This window comes from Corvus hawaiiensis (assembly GCF_020740725.1).
Source record: "Corvus hawaiiensis isolate bCorHaw1 chromosome 32 unlocalized genomic scaffold, bCorHaw1.pri.cur SUPER_32c, whole genome shotgun sequence".
Lineage (NCBI taxonomy): Eukaryota > Metazoa > Chordata > Aves > Passeriformes > Corvidae > Corvus > Corvus hawaiiensis.
In genome coordinates this window covers 29,170-53,237 of record NW_025963251.1, presented here as the reverse complement: position 1 = coordinate 53,237, position 24,068 = coordinate 29,170, and the positions used below count along the sequence as shown (strand labels likewise).

The following is a 24,068-nucleotide window of genomic DNA, read 5'->3' as shown; positions in this document are numbered from 1 at the left end:
CCATTCCCTGGCTCAGGAAAAGCGGGAACAGCCGTTCATCCCAATTTTTGGTCTTCCCCCCCCTCCCAAATTCAGCTGGAGGAGCCGGAGATGCTGACGGACGAGCGCTTGTCCATCTTCGACGCCAACGAGGACGGCTTCGAGAGCTACGAGGACCTTCCCCAGCACAAGGTCACCTCCTTCAGGTGAGCTCCCGGGGCTGGATTCCCTGCGGAATTCCCTCGGGAACGGCGTCCCACGCCCTCCGTGTGTGTCTCCCCCCCGCCCCCGGCAGCGTCTACGACAAGAGGGGCCACCTGTGTCCCTTCGACACCGGCCTCATCGAGAGGAACATCGAGCTCTACTTCAGCGGCGTCGTCAAGCCCATCTACGACGACAACCCCTGCCTGGACGGTGAGGGACAACGGGGACGGGGAAAGGCCCGGAATTCCGGCGGTTTCGGGCTGGAGTTGGGAATTCCCAGGCGGGAATTGGCCGTGCTTTTGCTTGGCAGGGGGGGTGAGAGCCAAGAAGTTGGGGCCCATCAACGCCTGGTGGATCACGGGCTTCGACGGCGGGGAGAAGGCGCTGATCGGCTTCAGCACAGGTGAGGGAGGGGCTTTGGGGGGTTTTTTTGGGGGAATTTTAGGCTTTTTTTGGGTTGGTTTCTGGTTAGATTGGGCTTTGGGGGGGGATTTTTGGGGTTTTTCTCCCTTTCTCCTTTTTTCCCTTTTTTCCTCTTTTTTTTCTGTCTCTTTTCTCTCTTTTTTCCTCTTCCCTCTCTTTTTTCTTTTTCCTTCCTTTCTGTTTCTATCTCCCTTTTTTCTTCTTTTCTTCCCCCCTCTCCTTTTTCCCATTTTCTCCCCCTTTTTCCTCCCCGTTTTCTCCCCTTTTTTTCCTTTTTCTCTTCTTTTTCTCCCCATTTTTTCCTTTTTCCCCTCTTTTCTCCCCATTTTTTCCTTTTTCCCCTCTTTTCTCCCCATTTTCTCCATTTTCCCCTCCTCTTCCTCCCCTCTTCCTCCCCTCTTCCTCCCCTCTTCCTTCCTTTTTCTCCCGTTTTTCCTCTTTTTTCCTCTTTTTTCCTCTTTTTTCCTCTTTTTTCCTCTTTTTTCCTCTTTTTTCCTCCTTTTCTCCCTTCTCCCCTTTTCCTTCTTTTTCCTTCTTTTTCCTTTTTTCCTTCTTTTTCCTTCTTTTTCCTTCTTTTTCCTTCTTTTTCCTTCCCTTTCCTTCCCTTTCCTTCCCTTTCCTCCTTTTTTTCCCTCTTTTTTCCCTCTTTTTTCCTCTTTTTTCCTCTTTTTTCCTCTTTTTTCCTCTTTTTTCCTCTTTTTTCCTCTTTTTTCCCTCTTTTTCCCTCTTTTTCCCTCTTTTTCCCTCTTTTTCCCTCTTTTTCCCTCTTTTTCTCCCCCTTTTCTCCCCTTTTTTCCCCCTTTTTTCCCTCTTCTCCCCTTTTTCCTCCCCTTTTCCTCCCTTCTCCCCCTCTCTCTCCCCTCTCTTTCCCTTTCCCCACTCCTCCCTCTCCCCCTCCACCCACAAACCTCCCATTTTTTCCCAAAACCCCACGTTTTCGGGTCATCCCCAGCCTTCGCCGACTACATCCTGATGGAGCCGAGCGAGGAGTACGCGCCCACCTTCGCGCTGATGCAGGAGAAGATCTACATGAGCAAGATCGTGGTGGAGTTCCTGCAGAACAACCGCCACGTCAGCTACGAGGACCTGCTCAACAAGATCGAGGTGTCACCTCCTGGGACAGTTCCAGTGTGGAAAAGAGGGGATGGGGACAATTCCAGTGTGGAGAAGAGGGGATGGGGACAATTCCTGCATGGAAAAGAGGGGATGGGGTCAGCAGGAGGAGATGATGGTGGTGGTGAGGTGGGACCAAGGGTGGTACCTGCTCAACAACATCGAGGTGATGCCACCACCCCCCGCGGTGCCACTGTCACCTCCCGGGGACAATTCCAGTGTGGAAAAGAGGGGATGGGGACAATTCCCACATGGAAAGGATGGGATGGGGTCAGCAGGAGGAGGTGGTGGTGGTGAGGTGGGACCAAGGGTGGCACCTGCTCAACAAGATGGAGGTGACAGCCCCAAACTGTCGCAGGCAAGGTTTGGGTTGGATGTGGGGGGAAAATCCCTCCTTGGGAAGGGTCCGGGGTGGAATTTTCCATGGAAAACCCGAATTTTCCATGGAGAAGGCCAAGGACAGCACTGGAGCCGTTGGGGCCGATGGGTCTTGGGTCGATCTCCAAAACCGTTGCCGACCTCGGTGACCCTCGGAATGGGCGATCCTGGGAGGGGTCAGCGGCCATTCCCAACCTTTCCCGACCCTTTCCCGTCCCCGCAGACCACGGTGCCGCCGGCGGGGCTCAACTTCAACCGCTTCACCGAGGACTCGCTGCTGCGCCACGCCCAGTTCGTGGTGGAGCAGGTGGAGAGCTACGACGAGGCCGGCGACAGCGACGAGCCCCCCGTGCTCATCACGCCCTGCATGAGGGACCTCATCAAGCTGGCCGGGGTCACCCTGGGCAAGAGGTGAGGTTTTGGGGGCAAAAAGCCTGAAATCGGGAAAATACGACTGAAGTTTGGGAAGTGGGACCTCAAAAGTGGGAGAACCCACCCAAAATTGGGGATTCTCACCTCCTTGATGAGGGACCTCATCCAGCTGGTCAGGGTCATCCTGGGCGAGAGGTGAGGTTTGGGATGAATGGCCCCAAAATTGGGAGAATTGGACCAAAATTTTGAAGAGTTTGGGCTCAGTGGTCCACAAAATCAGGGAAATTTGTCCAGAACTGGGGAGGGTTTGGGCTCTGGAGTATTTGGGAAATCCACCCAAAATCGAGGATATCTTCCCAAAATTGGTGAGGATTTGGGTTCAGTGCTGGGGATCGGAGCAGAAACCCTCCCAAAATTGGGGGAATCCTCCCAGAATGGTGAAAACCCTCCCAAAAATTGGGAAGACCCTTCCAAAATTGGGAAACCCAAGCCTGGTGCTACTCCAAACGGGGAAGGACGCCGGGTTGGGTCCCCAAAACCCATCCGTGCCCTTGGGGACCCCGAAGGTGCCCCATCATCCCCGCTGGCACCCTCTTGGGGTCCCTTGGGTGTCCCCTGGGCGGTGTCCCCGTCCCCGGGCGTGGCCTGAGCGCTGTCCCCGTGTCCCAGGCGAGCCGTGCGGCGCCAGGCCATCCGCCACCCGACCCGCATCGACAAGGACAAGGGTCCCACCAAGGCCACCACCACCAAGCTGGTGTACCTCATCTTCGACACCTTCTTCTCGGAGCAGATCGAGAAGGACGAGCGCGAGGAGGACAAGGAGAACGCCACCAAGCGCCGGCGCTGCGGCGTCTGCGAGGTACCCCAGGGTCACCGGCAGCATCATCCGAGGCCCCCCGTCCCGCGGGGACGCGGCTGTGGGGTGGTGGTGGGTTTGGGTGGTCGGCGTTGGAGGGTCCTCCAAGCTCGGCCAATGTCATTGTGTTGGGTTGGACTGGTTGATCTTGGAGAGTCTTCCAGCTTTGGTCAACGTCAATGTCATGGATGGGGTTGGCTGAGCTTGGAGGACTCTTCTAACCTTGATCAACATCAGCCAACATCAACGTCATGGGTTGGGTTGGTTGATCTTGGAGGACTCTTCTAACCTTGATCAACATCAACCAACATCAATGCCATGGGTTGGGTTGGTTGGTCTTGGAGGCCTCTTCTAACTTTGATCAACATCAACCAACATCAACGTCATGGGTTGGGTTGGCTGAGCTTGGAGGACTCTTCTAACCTTGATCAACATCAACCAACATCAACGTCATGGGTTGGGTTGGCTGAGCTTGGAGGACTCTTCTAACCTTGATCAACATCAACCAACATCAACGTCATGGGTTGGGTTGGCTGAGCTTGGAGGACTCTTCTAACCTTGATCAACATCAACCAACGTCAATGCCATGGGTTGGGTTGGTTGGTCTTGGAGGTCTCTTCCAACCCTGATTAACGTCAACATCCTGGGCTGGGTTGGGTTGGTTGCTCTCGAAGGTCTCTTTCAACGTTGATCAAGCAACATCAACCTCTTGGGTTGGGTTGGGTTGGTTGTTCTTGAAGGTCTCTTCCAACCTTGACCAATCAATATCAGTTTCTTGGCTTGGGTTGGTTGATCTTGGAGGACTCTTCCAACCCGAATCACCCAACCCCAACCTCCCATCCCGGTTGCTCCGTGGGGCCCTCCCGGAGGCTCCCGCGTTCCTGGGGACCTTTCTGGGTGTCAGCCGGTGTCCCCTGTCCCCGTGCCAGGTGTGCCAGCAGCCCGAGTGCGGCAAGTGCAAGGCCTGCCAGAACATGGTCAAGTTTGGGGGCAGCGGGCGCAGCAAGCAGGCGTGTCTGCAGCGGAGGTGCGTGGCCCCGGCCCTGTCCCCAAACCCCACTGTCCCCGTCCCCAACCCCGCTGTCCCCAAACCCCGCTGTCCCTGTCCCCAAACCCCGCTGTCCCCATCCCCAAACCCCGCTGTCCCTGTCCCCAAACCCCGCTGTCCCTGTCCCCAACCCCGCTGTCCCCAAACCCCGCTGTCCCCGTCCCCAAACCCCTCTGTCCCCAAACCCCACTGTCCCTGTCCCCAACCCCGCTGTCCCCAAACCCCGCTGTCCCTGTCCCCAACCCCACTGTCTCCGTCCCCAAACCCCGCTGTCCCCGTCCCCAAACCCCTCTGTCCCCATCCCAAACCCCGCTGTCCCTGTCCCCCAACCCCGCTGTCCCCAAACCCCGCTGTCCCTGTCCCCCAACCCCGCTGTCCCCGTCCCAAACCCCGCTGTCCCCGTCCCCAAACCCCGCTGTCCCTGTCCCCCAACCCCGCTGTCCCCGTCCCAAACCCCGCTGTCCCCGTCCCCAAACCCCTCTGTCCCCATCCCAAACCCCGCTGTCCCTGTCCCCAACCCCGCTGTCCCCAAACCCCGCTGTCCCTGTCCCCCAACCCCACTGTCCCCGTCCCAAACCCCGCTGTCCCCATCCCCAAACCCCGCTGTCCCCGTCCCCAAACCCCGCTGTCCCCGTCCCCAACCCCGCTGTCCCTGTCCCCCAACCCCGCTGTCCCCATCCCCAAACCCCGCTGTCCCCGTCCCAAACCCCGCTGTCCCTGTCCCCAACCCCGCTGTCCCCATCCCCAAACCCCGCTGTCCCCGTCCCCAAACCCCGCTGTCCCTGTCCCCAACCCCGCTGTCCCCAAACCCCACTGTCCCCGTCCCCAAACCCCTCTGTCCCCATCCCCAAACCCCGCTGTCCCTGTCCCCCAACCCCGCTGTCCCTGTCCCCAACCCCGCTGTCCCCAAACCCCGCTGTCCCTGTCCCCCAACCCCACTGTCCCCATCCCCAAACCCCGCTGTCCCTGTCCCCCAACCCCACTGTTCCCGTCCCCAAACCCCGCTGTCCCTGTCCCCCAAACCCCGCTGTCCCTGTCCCCCAACCCCGCTGTCCCCATCCCCAAACCCCGCTGTCCCCGTCCCAAACCCCGCTGTCCCTGTCCCCAACCCCGCTGTCCTCATCCCCAAACCCCGCTGTCCCCGTCCCCAAACCCCGCTGTCCCTGTCCCCAACCCCGCTGTCCCCAAACCCCGCTGTCCCCGTCCCCAAACCCCGCTGTCCCCATCCCCAAACCCCGCTGTCCCCGTCCCCAAACCCCTCTGTCCCCATCCCCAAACCCCACTGTCCCCATCCCCAAACCCCGCTGTCCCTGTCCCCCAACCCCGCTGTCCCTGTCCCCAACCCCGCTGTCCCCAAACCCCGCTGTCCCTGTCCCCCAACCCCACTGTCCCCATCCCCAAACCCCGCTGTCCCTGTCCCCCAAACCCCGCTGTCCCTGTCCCCCAACCCCACTGTTCCCGTCCCCAAACCCCGCTGTCCCCGTCCCCCAACCCCGCTGTCCCCGTCCCAAACCCCGCTGTCCCTGTCCCCAACCCCGCTGTCCCCAAACCCCGCTGTCCCTGTCCCCCAACCCCACTGTCCCCGTCCCAAACCCCGCTGTCCCTGTCCCCAACCCCGCTGTCCCCAAACCCCGCTGTCCCTGTCCCCAAACCCCACTGTCCCTGTCCCCAACCCCGCTGTCCCCAAACCCCGCTGTCCCTGTCCCCCAACCCCGCTGTCCCCATCCCCAAACCCCGCTGTCCTCATCCCCAAACCCCGCTGTCCCTGTCCCCCAACCCCGCTGTCCCCATCCCCCAACCCCGCTGTCCCCATCCCCAAACCCCGCTGTCCCCGTCCCCCAACCCCGCTGTCCCCATCCCCAAACCCCGCTGTCCCCATCCCCAAACCCCGCTGTCCCCGTCCCCAAACCCCGCTGTCCCCGTCCCCAAACCCCGCTGTCCCCGTCCCCTGCACCTCCCGGTGACGGCCCCGGTGGCGGCCCCGCTGCCCAGGTGTCCCAACCTGGCGGTGAGGGAGGCGGACGAGGACGAGGAGGTCGATGACAACATCCCCGAGATGCCCTCGCCCAAGAAGATGCTCCAGGGCCGCAAAAAGAAGCAGAACAAGAGTCGGATCTCCTGGGTCGGGGAGCCCATCAAGGTGAGGGAGCTGGAAAGGGGAGGGGACCCATCCAGGTGAGGCCAGAATGGGGGAACCCATCCAGGTGAGGGGACCCATCCAGGTGAGACCAGAGTTGGATCTCGTGGATGGAGGAACCCATCCAGGTGAGGGGACCCAGCCAGGTGAGACCAGAGTTGGATCTCGTGGATGGAGGAACCCATCCAGGTGAGACCAGAGTTGGATCTCGTGGATGGAGGAACCCATCCAGGTGAGACCAGAGTTGGATCTCGTGGATGGAGGAACCCATCCAGGTGAGACCAGAGTTGGATCTCGTGGATGGAGGAACCCATCCAGGTGAGACCAGAGTTGGATCTCATGGATGGAGGAGCCCATCCAGGTGAGGGGACCCATCCAGGTGAGACCAGAGTTGGATCTTGTGGATGGAGGAACCCATCCAGGTGATACCAGAGTTGGATCTCATGGATGGAGGAACCCATCCAGGTGAGACCAGAGTTAGATCTCATGGATGGAGGAACCCATCCAGGTGAGACCAGAGTTGGATCTTGTGGATGGAGGAACCCATCCAGGTGAGACCAGAGTTGGATCTTGTGGATGGAGGAACCCATCCAGGTGAGACCAGAGTTGGATCTCATGGATGGAGGAGCCCATCCAGGTGAGGCCAGAATGGAGGAACCCATCCAGGTGAGGGTGAGGGCCTCCATCCAGGTGAGGCCGGTGTCTGTAACCGTCCCCATGCCCCCGGCAGAGCGATGGCAAGAAGGATTATTACCAACGCGTCTGCATCGACTCCGAGACCCTGGAGGTGGGCGACTGCGTGTCCGTGAGCCCCGACGACCCCACCAAGCCCCTCTACCTGGCCAGGTGGGTTCTCCTTGGGGACGTCCCCCCCAGCCCCTCTGCTTGGCCAGATGGGTTCTCCTTGGGGACGTCCCCCCCAGCCCCTCTGCTTGGCCAGATGGGTTCTCCTTGGGGACATCCCCCCCAGCCCCTCTGCTTGGCCAGGTGGGTTCTCCCTGGGGACGTCCCCCCCAGCCCCTCTGCTTGGCCAGGTGGGTTCTCCTTGGGGACGTCCCCCCCAGCCCCTCTGCTTGGCCAGGTGGGTTCTCCTTGGGGACATCCCCCCCAGCCCCTCTGCTTGGCCAGGTGGGTTCTCCCTGCTCCCATGGGGTGGGGACACAGGGACGTCCCCTCACGGCCCCGCGCTCCTCAGGGTGACGGCCATGTGGGAGGACAGCAGTGGCCAGATGTTCCACGCCCACTGGTTCTGCCCCGGCTCGGACACGGTCCTGGGGGCCACCTCGGACCCCCTGGAGCTGTTCCTGGTGGACGAGTGTGAGGACATGCAGCTGTCCTACATCCACGGCAAGGTCAACGTCATCTACAAGGCGCCCTCGGACAACTGGTCCATGGAGGTGGGGACAGCCCCGCGGGGTCCGGCCCGTGCCGGGAGCGGGGCCGATCCCGGCGATCCCGGTGTTTTCTCCCAGCAGGGCGGGCTGGACATGGAGATCAAGATGGTGGAGGACGACGGGAGGACGTATTTCTACCAGATGTGGTACGACCAGGAGTACGCGCGCTTCGAGAGCCCGCCCAGCACGCAGCCCAGCGAGGACAACAAGTACAAGTCAGTTTTGGTGGGGAGGGAAAAAAAGAGGAATTTTGGGGTCTCCCGGCCCCGAGTGGATTTTTGGGGAGAATTCCGTGGCGTTCCCGCAGGTTCTGCATGAGCTGCGCGCGCCTGGACGAGGTGAGGCACAAGGAGATCCCCAAGGTGGCCGAGCCCCTGGAGGAAGGGGACGGGAAGATGTTCTACGCCGTGGCCACCAAGAACGGGGTCCAGTACCGGGTCGGGGACGGCGTCTACCTGCTGCCGGACGCCTTCTCCTTCAGGTGGGCGCGGGGATCGCCTCTTCGGGGTGGGGTTTGGGGAGCAGAACTCGTCGGGTTTGGGTTTTCCCAGCTGCGGGTGAAAAGTCTCGTGTCCCAGAATTTCCAGAAGTTCAGCTTAAAAAAATGAACCCGAATTTGATCTTCTGTCGTTCAACCGAGCGGCGTCTCCGATGGGAGAACCCCGCTGCTGTGTGTCGGGGATAAATTGGAATTAGGGAGTTACAGGATCAAAGAATTGGGGTTGGGAGACCCCTCTAAGACCCTCAATTCCAACCCTCAACCCAACTTTTGATGGATAAATCGGAATTATGGAATCACAGAACCAGTTAAGGTTGGGAGACCCTTCTAAGACCCTCAATTCCAACCCTCAACCCAACTTTTGATGGATAAATCGGAATTATGGAATCCCAGAACCAGTTAAGGTTGGGAGACCCCTCTAAGACCCTCAATTCCAACCCTCAACCCAACTTTTGATGGATAGATCGGAATTCTTCGATGAATTAAGACTGGACAACCCCTCTAAGATCCTCAATTCCAACTCCTAACCCCATTTTTGGGAGGCAGCTTGGAATTACGGAATTAAGGCTTTTCAACCCCTCCAAGACCCTCGATTCCAAATCCTAACCCAACTTTTGGTGGATAAACCTGAATTAATCAACGAATTAAGACTGCAAGACCCCTCCAAGACCCCCCCACTCCACCCCTTCACCCAACGCCACCGCCCCGCCTCCCCCAGCGCCGCATCCCGACGCGTTTTTGGGGCGCTTCCCGCCCTTCTCCCCATTCCCCCAGCGTGAAGCCGGCCAGCCCGGCCAAGCGGCCCAAGAAGGAGGCGGTGGACGAGGAGCTGCACCCGGAGCACTACCGGAAGTACTCGGAGTACATCAAGGGCAGCAACCTGGACGCGCCCGACCCGTATCGCGTGGGGCGCATCAAGAGCATCTTCTGCAGCCTGCGCAGCAACGGCAAGCCCAACGAGGCCGACATCAAGCTCAACATCTACAAGTTCTACAGGTGCCTCCACAGGGGGTCCAAAATCCTGGGGTTTGGGGCGTTTTGGGGGCTGGGAAGGCTGGGAGTTGTTGGTGAAACCAGGGCTCGGTCAGGTGTCCCAAATCTTTGGAGGTTCTCGGTCACCTTCGCAACTTGGATGGTCCTCGTTGGACTTTCCCAGCTGGGAAAACGCTCCCAAAACTGGGGAAATTGTCCCAAAATTCATGAGGAGTTGGGGTCGTTGTCCCCAAAAATGGGAAGATTGTCCCAAAATCCATGAGGAGTTGGGCTCATTGTCCCCAAAAATGGGAAGATTGTCCCAAAATCCATGAGGAGTTGGGCTCATTGTCCTCAAAAATGGAAGATTGTCCCAAAATCCATGAGGAGTTGGGCTCATTGTCCCCAAAAATGGGAAGATTGTCCCAAAATCCAGGAGGAGTTGGGCTCAGTGTCCCCAAAAATGGGAAGATTGTCCCAAAATCCATGAGGAGTTGGGCTCATTGTCCCCAAAAATGGGAAGATTGTCCCAAAATCCATGAGGAGTTGGGCTCATTGTCCCCAAAAATGGGAAGATTGTCCCAAAATCCAGGAGGAGTTGGGCTCATTGTCCCCAAAAATGGGAAGATTGTCCCAAAATCCATGAGGAGTTGGGCTCATTGTCCCCAAAAATGGAAGATTGTCCCAAAATCCATGAGGAGTTGGGCTCATTGTCCCCAAAAATGGGAAGATTGTCCCAAAATCCAGGAGGAGTTGGGCTCAGTGTCCCCAAAAATGGGAAGATTGTCCCAAAATCCATGAGGAGTTGGGCTCATTGTCCCCAAAAATGGGAAGATTGTCCCAAAATCCATGAGGAGTTGGGCTCATTGTCCCCAAAAATGGGAAGATTGTCCCAAAATCCATGAGGAGTTGGGCTCATTGTCCCCAAAAATGGGAAGATTGTCCCAAAATCCAGGAGGAGTTGGGCTCATTGTCCCCAAAAATGGGAAGATTGTCCCAAAATCCATGAGGAGTTGGGCTCATTGTCCCCAAAAATGGGAAGATTGTCCCAAAATCCATGAGGAGTTGGGCTCATTGTCCCCAAAAATGGGAAGATTGTCCCAAAATCCAGGAGGAGTTGGGCTCAGTGTCCCCAAAAATGGGAAGATTGTCCCGAAATCCATGAGGAGTTGGGGTCATTGTCCCCAAAATGGGAAGATTGTCCCAAAATCCATGAGGAGTTGGGGTCAGTGGCATGAGCAGCGCTGGGAACGGGAGTAGAAATCCACGGACTTGGATGATCCTTGTGGGACATCTTTGGAGGTCTTTGGACAGTTTTGGACATCTTTGGATGCTTTGGGACACCTTTGGATGTTTTGGGACATCTGGGGACATTTTTGGACATCTCGGGATGCTTCCAGCTCCCTTAAAATCCCCTTAATTCCCTTCTTCCTTAATCCCACCCCCATCCCAGCTCCAACTTTCCCTCCAACCCTCCCAAAAACCCCCAAATCCTCTCTCCAAACTCTGCGGGGAGCCTTGACCCAGCCCGGTCCCACGGCGAGGACTCACCTCCGCGTCCTTCCCCCCTGATCCCGGCGTTTTTCCGGGAATTTTCGGTGCTCGCAGGCCCGAGAACACGCACAAGTCCATGAAGGCGAGCTACCACGCCGACATCAACCTCCTCTACTGGAGCGACGAGGAGGCCACCGTGGAGTTCCGGGCGGTGCAGGGCCGCTGCTCCGTGGTCTACGGCGAGGACCTGCCCGAGAGCATCCAGGACTACTCGGCCGGGGGCCCGGATCGCTTCTACTTCCTGGAGGTCGGGGAAAACGGGAATTCCAGAGGGGCTGGGGGTGGTCCTGGTGGGGCTGGAGAGCTCAGGGATGGAGGAAAGTTGGGGTTTGCCATGGAAGGGTTGGAGTTGGGGCCGGTTCCAGCATTTTAGGGAGTAAGTCTTGGATGCTAAACTGGGTTTTTGGAGATCTGGATGAGTTCTTGGAGGGTCTGGATGAGTTCTTGGAGGGTCTGGATGAGTTCTTGGTGGATCTGGATGAGTTCCTGGAGGGTCTGGATGAGTTCCTGGTGGATCTGGATGAGTTCTTGGAGGTCTGGATGAGTTCCTGGAGGGTCTGGATGAGTTCCTGGAGGTCTGGATGAGTTCCTGGAGGGTCTGGATGAGTTCCTGGAGGTCTGGATGAGTTCCTGGAGGTCTGGATGAGATCCTGGTGGATCTGGATGAGTTCCTGGTGGATCTGGATGAGTTCTTGGAGGTCTGGATGAGTTCCTGGTGGATCTGGATGAGTTCCTGGTGGGTCTGGATGAGTTCCTGGAGGGTCTGGATGAGTTCCTGGAGGTCTGGATGAGTTCCTGGAGGGTCTGGATGAGTTCCTGGAGGTCTGGATGAGTTCCTGGAGGGTCTGGATGAGATCCTGGTGGATCTGGATGAGTTCCTGGTGGATCTGGATGAGTTCTTGGAGGTCTGGATGAGTTCCTGGAGGGTCTGGATGAGTTCCTGGAGGTCTGGATGAGTTCCTGGAGGGTCTGGATGAGTTCCTGGAGGTCTGGATGAGTTCCTGGAGGGTCTGGATGAGTTCTTGGTGGGTCTGGATGAGTTCCTGGAGGGTCTGGATGAGTTCTTGGTGGGTCTGGATGAGTTCCTGGAGGGTCTGGATGAGTTCCTGGTGGATCTGGATGAGTTCTTGGAGGTCTGGATGAGTTCCTGGTGGATCTGGATGAGTTCCTGGAGGGTCTGGATGAGTTCCTGGAGGGTCTGGATGAGTTCTTGGAGGTCTGGATGAGTTCCTGGTGGATCTGGATGAGTTCTTGGAGGTCTGGATGAGTTCCTGGTGGATCTGGATGAGTTCCTGGAGGGTCTGGATGAGTTCCTGGTGGATCTGGATGAGTTCCTGGTGGGTCTGGATGAGTTCCTGGAGGGTCTGGATGAGTTCCTGGTGGGTCTGGATGAGTTCCTGGAGGTCTGGATGAGTTCCTGGAGGTCTGGATGAGATCCTGGTGGATCTGGATGAGTTCCTGGAGGGTCTGGATGAGTTCCTGGAGGGTCTGGATGAGTTCCTGGTGGGTCTGGATGAGTTCCTGGTGGATCTGGATGAGTTCCTGGAGGGTCTGGATGAGTTCCTGGTGGATCTGGATGAGTTCTTGGAGGTCTGGATGAGTTCCTGGAGGGTCTGGATGAGTTCCTGGAGGTCTGGATGAGTTCCTGGTGGATCTGGATGAGTTCCTGGTGGGTCTGGATGAGTTCCTGGTGGGTCTGGATGAGTTCCTGGTGGGTCTGGATGAGTTCCTGGAGGGTCTGGATGAGATCCTGGTGGATCTGGATGAGTTCCTGGTGGATCTGGATGAGTTCTTGGAGGTCTGGATGAGTTCCTGGAGGGTCTGGATGAGTTCCTGGTGGGTCTGGATGAGTTCCTGGAGGGTCTGGATGAGTTCCTGGTGGATCTGGATGAGTTCCTGGTGGATCTGGATGAGTTCTTGGAGGTCTGGATGAGTTCCTGGAGGGTCTGGATGAGTTCCTGGTGGGTCTGGATGAGTTCCTGGTGGGTCTGGATGAGTTCCTGGTGGGTCTGGATGAGTTCTTGGAGGTCTGGATGAGTTCCTGGAGGGTCTGGATGAGTTCCTGGAGGTCTGGATGAGTTCCTGGAGGGTCTGGATGAGATCCTGGTGGATCTGGATGAGTTCCTGGTGGATCTGGATGAGTTCTTGGAGGTCTGGATGAGTTCCTGGAGGGTCTGGATGAGTTCCTGGAGGTCTGGATGAGTTCCTGGTGGGTCTGGATGAGTTCCTGGAGGGTCTGGATGAGTTCCTGGAGGGTCTGGATGAGTTCTTGGTGGGTCTGGATGAGTTCCTGGAGGGTCTGGATGAGTTCCTGGTGGGTCTGGATGAGTTCCTGGAGGGTCTGGATGAGTTCTTGGAGGTCTGGATGAGTTCCTGGTGGATCTGGATGAGTTCCTGGTGGGTCTGGATGAGTTCCTGGAGGGTCTGGATGAGTTCCTGGTGGATCTGGATGAGTTCCTGGAGGGTCTGGATGAGTTCTTGGAGGTCTGGATGAGTTCCTGGTGGATCTGGATGAGTTCCTGGAGGGTCTGGATGAGTTCCTGGTGGATCTGGATGAGTTCCTGGTGGTCTGGATGAGTTCCTGGTGGATCTGGATGAGTTCCTGGTGGGTCTGGATGAGTTCCTGGAGGGTCTGGATGAGTTCCTGGTGGATCTGGATGAGTTCCTGGTGGATCTGGATGAGTTCCTGGAGGGTCTGGATGAGTTCCTGGTGGATCTGGATGAGTTCCTGGAGGGTCTGGATGAGATCCTGGTGGATCTGGATGAGTTCCTGGTGGGTCTGGATGAGTTCCTGGAGGGTCTGGATGAGTTCCTGGTGGGTCTGGATGAGTTCCTGGAGGTCTGGATGAGTTCCTGGTGGATCTGGATGAGTTCCTGGTGGGTCTGGATGAGTTCCTGGTGGGCTGCAGAGCCCAGGGATGGAGCCAATGGGCTTTTCTGCCTCTCCAGGTGGATTTTCCATGGAGGAGTTGGAATTGGGGCCTATTCCGACATTTTAGGGACTAAATCTTGGATGCCAAACTGGGTTTTCAAGGGTCTGGAATTGTCCCTGGAGGGTCTGGAATTGTCCCTGGGGCCTCTGGATGCGTCCCTGGGGTTCTGCTGTCCCGGAATCACGGAACCGTTCCCTGAATCCAGCGGGATTCGGGCAATCCCAGGGTCATTCCCGAGCTGGAAAAATCCCAAATCCTTGAGGGTTTTTGTTTTGTTCTTCCAGGCTTACAACGCCAAAACCAAGAGCTTTGAGGATCCTCCCAACCACGCCCGGAGCTCTGGGAACAAAGGGAAGGGAAAGGGGAAAGGGAAAGGTGAGGCTGGGAAAGGGCAGAAAGGGCTGGAAAAATGATGGAAAAGAGGTGGGAAAGGGGTGGAAAAGGGGCGGAAAAGGGATTGGAAAACAAGTGGAAGAGGGGCGGAAAATGGGTGGAAAACGACTAAAAATGGGGGTGGAAAAGGGGATGGAAAAGGAGTGGAAGAGGGGTGGAAAAGGACTAAAAATGGGGGCAGAAAATGGGTGGAAAAGGGGCAGAAAAGGGATTGGAAAATGAGTGGAAGAGGGGCAGAAAATGGGTGGAAAACGACTGAAAATGGGAGTGGAAAAAGGGTGGAAAAGAGGCGGAAAATGGGTGGAAAAAGGGTGGAAAAGGGGGTGGAAAAGGGGATGGAAAACGAGTGGAAGAGGGGTGGAAAATGGGTGGAAAACAACTAAAAATGGGGGTGGGAAATGACTAAAAATGGGGGTGGGAAAAGGGTGGAAAAGGGGATGGAAAACGAGTGGAAGAGGGGTGGAAAATGACTAAAAATGGGGGTGGGAAAAGGGTGGAAAAAGGGTGGAAAAGGACATGGAAAATGAGTGGAAGAGGGGTGGAAAATGGGTGGAAAACGACTCAAGATGGGGGTGGAAAAAGGGTGGAAAAGGGGATGGAAAGCGAGTGGAAGAGGGGTGGAAAATGGGTGGAAAAGGACTAAAAATGGGGGCAGAAAATGGGTGGAAAAGGGGCAGAAAAGGGATTGGAAAACGAGTGGAAGAGGGGCAGAAAATGGGTGGAAAACGACTAAAAATGGGAGTGGAAAAAGGGTGGAAAAGGGGCGGAAAATGGGTGGAAAAAGGGTGGAAAAGGGGGTGGAAAAGGGGATGGAAAACGAGTGGAAGAGGGGCAGAAAATGGGTGGAAAACAACTAAAAATGGGGGTGGAAAATGACTAAAAATGGGGGTGGGAAAAGGGGATGGAAAACGAGTGGAAGAGGGGTGGAAAATGGGTGGAAAAGGACTAAAAATGGGGTTGGAAAAAGGCTGGAAAAAGCGTGGAAAAGAGTGGAAAAGGGGATGGAAAACGAGTGGAAGAGGGGCGGAAAATGGGTGGAAAAGGACTAAAAACGGGGATGGAAAATGGGTGGAAAAGGGGCAGAAAAGGGATTGGAAAATGAGTGGAAGAGGGGCGGAAAATGGGTGGAAAAGGACTGGAAAAGAGGTGGGAAAGGGTGTAGAGAAGGGGCGCAGAAGGTGGGAAAGGGGCTGGAAAAGGGGCAGGAAAAGAGGTGGGAAAGGGGGTGGAGAAGGGCAGGAAAAGGGCAGGAAAAGAGCAGGAAAAGGGCAGGAAAAGGAGGAAGAGGGAAGGAGTTGGCCGTGATTTTTGCAGGGAAAGGCAAAGGGAGGGCGGTGAGCTCGGAGCAGAGCGAGCCGGAGCCGGCCGAGCTCAAGGTGCCCAAGCTGCGGACGCTGGACGTGTTCTCCGGCTGCGGGGGCCTCTCCGAGGGCTTCCACCAGGCCGGTGAGCCCCGGGGCACCGGGAACGCCGCGCTTGGGAAAGGCTGGAAAAGGCCTCGGGGGGTCATCACATCCACTGGACATTGCTGGTGTCCGGCCCGGGGCGTTCCCAGCCAGCTCTGGCCATTCCCAGTGTCCAACCCTGGCCGTTCCCAGTGTCCGGCCCTGGGCGTTCCCAGCCAACTCTGGCCATTCCCAGTGTCCAACCCTGGCCGTTCCCAGTGTCCGGCCCTGGACGTTCCCAGCCAGCTCTGGCCATTCCCAGTGTCCGGCCCTGGGCATTCCCAGCCAACTCAGGCCATTCCCAGTGTCCGGCCCTGGACATTCCCAGCCAACTCTGGCCATTCCCAGTGTCCAACCCTGGCCATTCCCAGTGTCCGGCCCTGGGCGTTCCCAGCCAACTCTGGCCATTCCCAGTGTCCAACCCTGGCCGTTCCCAGTGTCCGGCCCTGGACGTTCCCAGCCAGCTCTGGCCATTCCCAGTGTCCGGCCCTGGGCATTCCCAGCCAACTCAGGCCATTCCCAGTGTCCAACTCAGGCCATTCCCAGTGTCCGGCCCTGGGCGTTCCCAGCCAACTCTGGCCATTCCCAGTGTCCAACTCAGGCCATTCCCAGTGTCCGGCCCTGGACGTTCCCAGCCAACTCTGGCCATTCCCAGTGTCCAACCCTGGCCATTCCCAGTGTCCGGCCCTGGGCGTTCCCAGCCAACTCTGGCCATTCCCAGTGTCCAACTCAGGCCATTCCCAGTGTCCGGCCCTGGGCGTTCCCAGCCAGCTCTGGCCATTCCCAGTGTCCGGCCCTGGGCATTCCCAGCCAACTCAGGCCATTCCCAGTGTCCAACCCTGACCATTCCCAGTGTCCGGCCCTGGACGTTCCCAGCCAGCTCTGGCCATTCCCAGTGTCCAACCCTGGCCATTCCCAGTGTCCAACCCTGGCCGTTCCCAGTGTCCGGCCCTGGGCGTTCCCAGCCAGCTCTGGCCATTCCCAGTGTCCAACCCTGGCCGTTCCCAGTGTCCGGCCCTGGGCATTCCCAGCCAGCTCTGGCCATTCCCAGTGTCCAACCCTGGCCATTCCCAGTGTCCGGCCCTGGGCGTTCCCAGCCAACTCAGGCCATTCCCAGTGTCCATTCCTGACCATTCCCAGTGTCCGGCCCTGGACATTCCCAGCCAACTCTGGCCATTCCCAGTGTCCAACCCTGGCCATTCCCAGTGTCCGGCCCTGGGCGTTCCCAGCCAGCTCTGGCCATTCCCAGTGTCCAACCCTGGCCATTCCCAGTGTTCAACCCTGACCATTCCCAGTGTCCGGCCCTGGGCGTTCCCAGCCAACTCAGGCCATTCCCAGTGTCCAACCCTGACCATTCCCACTGCCTGGCTCTGACCATTCCTGACCATTCCCAGTGCCCAACCCTGGCCATTCCTGACCATTCCCAGTGTCCAACCCTGGCCATTCCCAGTGTCCAACCCTGACCATTCCCAGTGTCCAGCCCTGGACATTCCCAGCCAACTCTGGCCATTCCCAGTGTTCAACCCTGACCGTTCCCAGTGTCCGGCCCTGGACGTTCCCAGCCAACTCAGGCCATTCCCAGTGTCCATTCCTGACCATTCCCAGTGTCCGGCCCTGGACATTCCCAGCCAACTCAGGCCATTCCCAGTGTCCAACCCTGACCATTCCCAGTGTCCGGCCCTGGGCGTTCCCAGCCAACTCAGGCCATTCCCAGTGTCCAACTCTGACCATTCCCAGTGTCCGGCCCTGGGCGTTCCCAGCCAACTCAGGCCATTCCCAGTGTCCAACTCTGACCATTCCCACTGCCTGGCTCTGACCATTCCTGACCATTCCCAGTGCCCAACCCTGGCCATTCCCAGTGCCCAACCCTGGCCATTCCTGACCATTCCCAGTGCCCAACCATGACCATTCCTGACCATTCCCAGTGCCCAGCCCTGACCATTCCCAGTGCCCAGCCCTGACCATTCCCACCCAACCCTGACCATTCCCAGTGCCCGGCTCTGACCATTCCTGACCATTCCCAATGCCCAACCCTGACCATTCCCAGTGCCCGGCTCTGACCATTCCCAGTGCCCAACCCTGACCATTCCCAGTGCCCAACCCTGACCATTCCCAGTGCCCGGCTCTGGCCACTCCCAGTGCCCAGCCCTGACCATTCCCACTGCCCAACCCTGACCATTCCCAGTGCCCAACCCTGACCATTCCCAGTGCCCGGCTCTGACCATTCCCACCCAACCCTGGCCATCCCCGCCCGCCTGTGCCCCACAGGAGTCTCAGAGACGCTCTGGGCCATCGAGATGTGGGAGCCGGCGGCGCAGGCGTTCCGGCTCAACAACCCCGGCACCACGGTGTTCACCGAGGACTGCAACGTCCTGCTCAAGCTCGTCATGGCCGGCGAGAAAACCAATTCCTTGGGCCAGAAACTGCCCCAAAAGGGGGACGTGGAGATGCTCTGTGGTGGCCCCCCGTGCCAGGGCTTCAGCGGGATGAACCGCTTCAATTCCCGCACGTATTCCAAGTTCAAGAATTCCTTGGTGGTCTCCTTCCTCAGGTGGGTGTGGAGGGGTCTTTTCAGGGTGAGACCCCCGTCCCTGGCCATTCCCACCCAACCGTGGCCATTCCCACACAATCCTGACCATTGCCACCCACCCATGGTCATTCCCACCCATCTTTGGTTATTCCCACCCAACCGTGGCCATTCCCACCCATCTTTGGCCATTCCCACCCAACCATGGCCATTCTCACCCAACTTTGATCATTCCCACCCGATCCTGACCATTCCCACCCAACCATGAACATTCCCACCCATCTTTGATCATTCCCACCCATCTTTGATCATTCCCACCCATCTTTGATCATTCCCACCCATCCATGGCCATTCCCACCCATCTTTGATCATTCCCACCCAACCATGAACATTCCCACCCATCCATGGCCATTCCCACCCATCCATGGCCATTCCCACCCATCTTTGGCCATTCCCACCCAACCCTGACCATTCCCCCCCAACCCCGGCCCTGACGTCCCCTCGCCACGCCCACGTCCCCCTGTCCCCGCAGTTACTGCGATTATTACCGGCCGCGCTTCTTCCTGCTGGAGAACGTCCGGAATTTCGTGTCCTTCAAGCGCTCCATGGTGCTCAAGCTGACCCTGCGCTGCCTCGTGCGCATGGGCTACCAGTGCACCTTCGGGGTGCTCCAGGTAGGCTCCCCAGGCGTGGGTTTTTGGGGTGAAAAACCCCTTTTCTGGCACCCAAGGACAAGTTGGTCGTGTTGTTCCTTGGGGACGTTCCCAAAGAAATTCTCAATTCCCAGTTGGTTCTCCAAAGGAGGAGTTGACTCCGTGGGTGGCTTTGAGGCCGTTCTCAGCTCTGTGGGGGCTCAGCAAGGATGGGGACGCTCCAGTTCCCTCAGGAATTGTCCCCTCCATAGTCCCAGTTGGCTCCTTGGGTGGCTCTGGGGACATCCCCAGCTCCATGAGGGCTCAGCAGGACGGGGCCACCGCAGTCCCTTAGGGATTGTCCCCTCCATTGTCCCAGTTGGCTCCTTGGGTGGCTTTGGGGACATCCCCAGCTCCGTGAGGGCCACCACCGCAGCCCCTCAGGAGCTGTCCCCGCAGGCCGGGCAGTACGGCGTGGCGCAGACGCGGCGCCGCGCCATCGTCCTGGCGGCGGCTCCGGGCGAGAAGCTGCCGATGTTCCCGGAGCCCCTGCACGTCTTCGCCCCCCGGGCCTGCCAGCTCAGCGTCGTGGTGGACGACAAGAAGTTCGTCAGCAACATCACCCGGTGAGGGCCCGGGAATTCCGAGTCGGGAATTCGGCGCCGGGAATTCCATGTTGGGATATTCAGCGTTGGGAATTGGGAGCCAGGAATTCCACACCAGGAATTCGGTGTCGGGAATTCCACGTCTGGAATTCGGCATTGGAAATTCCATGTCGGGAACTCCACGTTGGGAACTGGGAGCCAGGAATTCCACATTGGGAATTCAGCACTGGGAATTCCATGTCGGGAACTCCATGTCGGGAATTCCGTGTTGGGAATTCTGGACCGAGAATTTGATGTCGGGAATTCCATGTCGGGAATTCCGTGTTGGGAATTCTGGACCGAGAATTTGATGTTGGGAATTCCATGTTGGGAATTCCATGTTGGGAATTTGGGGCCGGGAATTCCATGTCGGGAATTCCATGTCGGGGATTCCATGTTGGGAATTCGGCGCTGGGAATTCAGCACTGGGAATTCCACGTCGGGAATTCCGTGTTGGGAATTCGGGGCCAGGAATTCAATGTTGGGAATTCAGTGTCGGGAATTTGATGTCAGGAATTCCATGTTGGGAATTCAGCACTGGGAATTCCATGTCGGGAATTCGGTGCCGGGAATTCGATGGCGGGAATTCCGGGTTGGGAATTCAGCACTGGGAATTCCATGTCGGGAATTCGGTGCCGGGAATTCGGTGCCGGGAATTCGATGGCGGGAATTCCGGGTTGGGAATTCAGCACTGGGAATTCCATGTCGGGAATTCGATGTCGGGAATTCGATGTTGGGAATTCAGCACTGGGAATTCCATGTCAGGGATTCCATGTTGGGGATTCCATGTTGGGAATTCCATGTTGGGAATTCAGCACTGGGAATTCAATGTCAGGAATTCGGCGCCGGGAATTCCGGCCGCTCACGGCCCCTGTCTGCTCCCAGGACGTACTCGGGGCCGTTCCGCACCATCACGGTGCGGGACACGATGTCGGACCTGCCGGAGATCCGCAACGGCGCCTCGGCGCTGGAGATCTCCTACAACGGCGAGCCCCAGTCGTGGTTCCAGCGGCAGATCCGCGGCTCCCAGTACCAGCCCATCCTCAGGGATCACATCTGCAAGGTGCGGCAGCGGGAGCCCCCGGATCCCGCCGGGATCGCGCCGAGGGAGCGGCCCCGGGGGCTTCCCCGGGTGGCTGTGCCCGGAATCGGGATGGTGGCTGGGAATAGTGGAGGTGGTGGGAGAGGTGGGGATTTTGGGAATGGTGGGGATTTTGGGAATGGTGGAGGTTTTGGGAGTGGTGGAGGTTTTGGGAATGGTGGAAGTTTTGGGAATGGTGGAGGTGGTGGGAATGGTGGAGATTTTGGGAATGGTGGGGATTTTGGGACTGATGGAGGTGGTGGGAGTGGTGGGGATATTGGGAATGGTGGAGGTGGTGGGAATGGTGGAAATTTTGGGAATGGTGGAGGTTTTGGGAATGGTGGAGGTGGTGGGAATGGTGGGGATTTTGGGAATGGTGGAGGTGGTGGGAATGGTGGAGATTTTGGGAGTGGTGGGGATTTTGGGAGTGGTGGGGATTTTGGGAATGGTGGAGGTGGTGGGAATGGTGGAGATTTTGGGAGTGGTGGGGATATTGGGACTGATGGAGGTGGTGGGAATGGTGGGGATGAAAGTTTTGGGAATGGTGGAGGTGGTGGGAACTGGTGCAGATTACTGGAGTGGTGGGGATTTTGGGAATGGTGGAGGTTTTGGGAATGGTGGAGATTTTGGGAACTGGCAGAGGTGGTGGGAACTGGTGGAGGTTTTAGGAGGTGGTGGGAGCTGGTGGAGGTTTGGGAGTGGTGGTTTTGGGAGCTGGTGAAGCCCCTGGGAGCCCGGTGGGACCACTGGGATCTGGTAGATCCCCTGGGAACTGGTGGATCCCCTGGGAGCCACCTCTCCCTACCCTTCCCCTGAACCCCAACCGCTCCCCGACGGTCTCCAATGCCCCCGGTGGTGCCCACCGCCCCCCGTCGTCCCTCGCGCTCCCCCCGCCCGGCCCGCGGTGACGCCGGGCTGGCCGCGGCAGGACATGAGCGCGCTGGTGGCGGCGCGGATGCGGCACATCCCGCTGGCGCCCGGCTCCGACTGGCGGGACCTGCCCAACATCGAGGTGCGGCTGTCGGACGGCACCACCACGAGGAAGCTGCGCTACACCCACCACGAGCGCAAGAACGGCCGCAGCAGCTCCGGCGCCCTGCGCGGCGTCTGCTCCTGCGCCGAAGGTGGGTGCTGGCCCCCCAAAACCACGTCCCCGGGCGGGGTTGGGCGTTGCCCTTTCCCGAAATTCCGAGGGTGGTTTTGTGTGTGTTCCCAGGGAAGCCGTGCGACCCGGCCGACCGGCAGTTCAACACCCTGATCCCGTGGTGCCTCCCGCACACCGGCAACCGGCACAACCACTGGGCCGGGCTCTACGGGCGCCTGGAGTGGGACGGCTTCTTCAGCACCACCGTCACCAACCCCGAGCCCATGGGCAAGCAGGTGGGGCAAGGAACCGTGGTCATGGCGGGGGTTTGGTGGAGGTGTGCGGTGGCTACCATGTCGTAGCCCTTGGGTGGGTTTGATGGTGTCCAGTGGCCACAACGTCCCAATGGTTGGCTTTGGTGCTCTCCAATGCCTGCCATGTCCCAATGGTTGTCTTTGGTGCTCTCCAATGCCCGCCATGTCCCAATGGTTGTCTTTGGTGGTCTCCAATGCCCACCATGTCCCAGTGGTTGGCTTTGGTGCTCTCCAATGCCCACCATGTCCCAATGGTTGGCTTTGGTGCTCTCCAATGCCCGCCATGTCCCAATGGTTGGGTTTGGTGCTCTGCAATGCCCACCATGTCCCAGTGGTTGGCTTTGGTGCTCTCCAATGCCCACCATGTCCCAATGGTTGGCTTTGGTGCTCTCCAATGCCCGCCATGTCCCAATGGTTGGGTTTGGTGCTCTGCAATGCCCACCATGTCCCAGTGGTTGGCTTTGGTGCTCTCCAATGCCCACCATGTCCCAATGGTTGGCTTTGGTGCTCTCCAATGCCCACCATGTCCCAATGGTTGGCTTTGGTGGTGCCCAATGCCCACCGTGTCCCAATGGTTGGCTTTGGTGCTCTCCAATGTCCACCATGTCCCAGTGGTTGGCTTTGGTGGTGCCCAATGCCCACCATGTCCCAATGGTTGGCTTTGGTGGTTTCCAGTGCCCACCATGTCCCAGTGGTTGGCTTTGGTGGTGCCCAATGCCCACCATGTCCCAGTGGTTGGCTTTGGTGGTGCCCAATGCCCACCATGTCCCAATGGTTGGCTTTGGTGGTGCCCAATGCCCACCATGTCCCAATGGTTGGCTTTGGTGCTCTCCAATGCCCGCCGTGTCCCAATGGTTGGCTTTGGTGGTGCCCAATGCCCACCATGTCCCAATGGTTGGCTTTAGTGGTCTCCAATGCCCACCGTGTCCCAATGGTTGGCTTTGGTGGTGCCCAATGCCCACCATGTCCCAATGGTTGGCTTTGGTGGTTTCCAGTGCCCACCATGTCCCAGTGGTTGGGTTTGGTGGTGCCCAATGCCCACCATGTCCCAATGGTTGGCTTTGGTGGTGCCCAATGCCCGCCATGTCCCAATGGTTGGCTTTGGTGCTCTCCAATGCCCGCCGTGTCCCAATGGTTGGCTTTGGTGCTCTCCAATGTCCACCATGTCCCAGTGGTTGGCTTTGGTGGTGCCCAATGCCCACCATGTCCCAATGGTTGGCTTTGGTGGTCTCCAATGCCCACCATGTCCCAATGGTTGGCTTTGGTGGTGCCCAATGCCCACCATGTCCCAATGGTTGGCTTTGGTGGTTTCCAGTGCCCACCATGTCCCAGTGGTTGGCTTTGGTGGTCTCCAATGCCCACCGTGTCCCAATGGTTGGCTTTGGTGGTGCCCAATGCCCACCATGTCCCAATGGTTGGCTTTGGTGGTTTCCAGTGCCCACCATGTCCCAGTGGTTGGCTTTGGTGGTGCCCAATGCCCACCATGTCCCAATGGTTGGCTTTGGTGGTGCCCAATGCCCACCATGTCCCAGTGGTTGGCTTTGGTGGTGCCCGATGCCCACCATGTCCCAACCGTGGTGAGTTCCGTGGCCGTTGCAGGGCCGGGTGCTGCACCCGGAGCAGCACAGGGTGGTCAGCGTGCGGGAATGCGCCCGCTCCCAAGGCTTCCCCGACACCTACCGGCTCTTCGGGAACATCCTGGACAAGCACAGACAGGTCGGTGGCCCTGGCACGGTGCCATGGAGCTGGTGTCCCATTGTCCCTGTGCCCATCGTCCCTCTGTCCTGCTGTCTGTTGTCCCATTGTCCCGTGTCCCGCTGTCTGTTTTCCCATTGTCCCATGGCCGTTGTCCCTTTGTCCTGTTGTCCCCGTTGTCCCATTTCTCCCACTGTCCCCACTGGCCGCTGTCCCATGGCCAGTGCCCCATTTCCCATTGGCCTTGTCCCCACTGTCCTGCTTTCCCAGTGTCCTGTTGTCCCCTGTCCCGTGTCCTGTGCCCATTGTCCCTTTGTCCCAGTGCCCGTTGTCCCCGTGCCTGTTGTCCCTTTGTCCCGGTGCCCATTGTCCCATGCCCATTGTCCCGGTG

General features: G+C 58.4%; 1 protein-coding gene across 1 annotated transcript in view; it reads left to right on the top strand.

The window, feature by feature from the left end:
* Window positions 1–24,068, top strand: part of DNMT1 (DNA methyltransferase 1) — a 34,307-nt gene that overhangs the window by 8,493 nt on the left and 1,746 nt on the right. Inside the window, 23 exon segments of the mRNA XM_048293098.1 lie at window positions 76–185; window positions 275–393; window positions 494–586; window positions 1,559–1,710; window positions 2,321–2,508; window positions 3,139–3,328; window positions 4,255–4,352; window positions 6,366–6,513; window positions 7,241–7,356; window positions 7,706–7,907; window positions 7,986–8,119; window positions 8,212–8,385; window positions 9,178–9,399; window positions 10,984–11,176; window positions 14,147–14,237; window positions 15,570–15,701; window positions 17,969–18,251; window positions 18,760–18,901; window positions 19,319–19,485; window positions 20,389–20,566; window positions 21,513–21,708; window positions 21,801–21,964; window positions 23,582–23,698. Coding sequence (XP_048149055.1) covers window positions 76–185; window positions 275–393; window positions 494–586; window positions 1,559–1,710; window positions 2,321–2,508; window positions 3,139–3,328; window positions 4,255–4,352; window positions 6,366–6,513; window positions 7,241–7,356; window positions 7,706–7,907; window positions 7,986–8,119; window positions 8,212–8,385; window positions 9,178–9,399; window positions 10,984–11,176; window positions 14,147–14,237; window positions 15,570–15,701; window positions 17,969–18,251; window positions 18,760–18,901; window positions 19,319–19,485; window positions 20,389–20,566; window positions 21,513–21,708; window positions 21,801–21,964; window positions 23,582–23,698 — 3,609 coding nt within the window.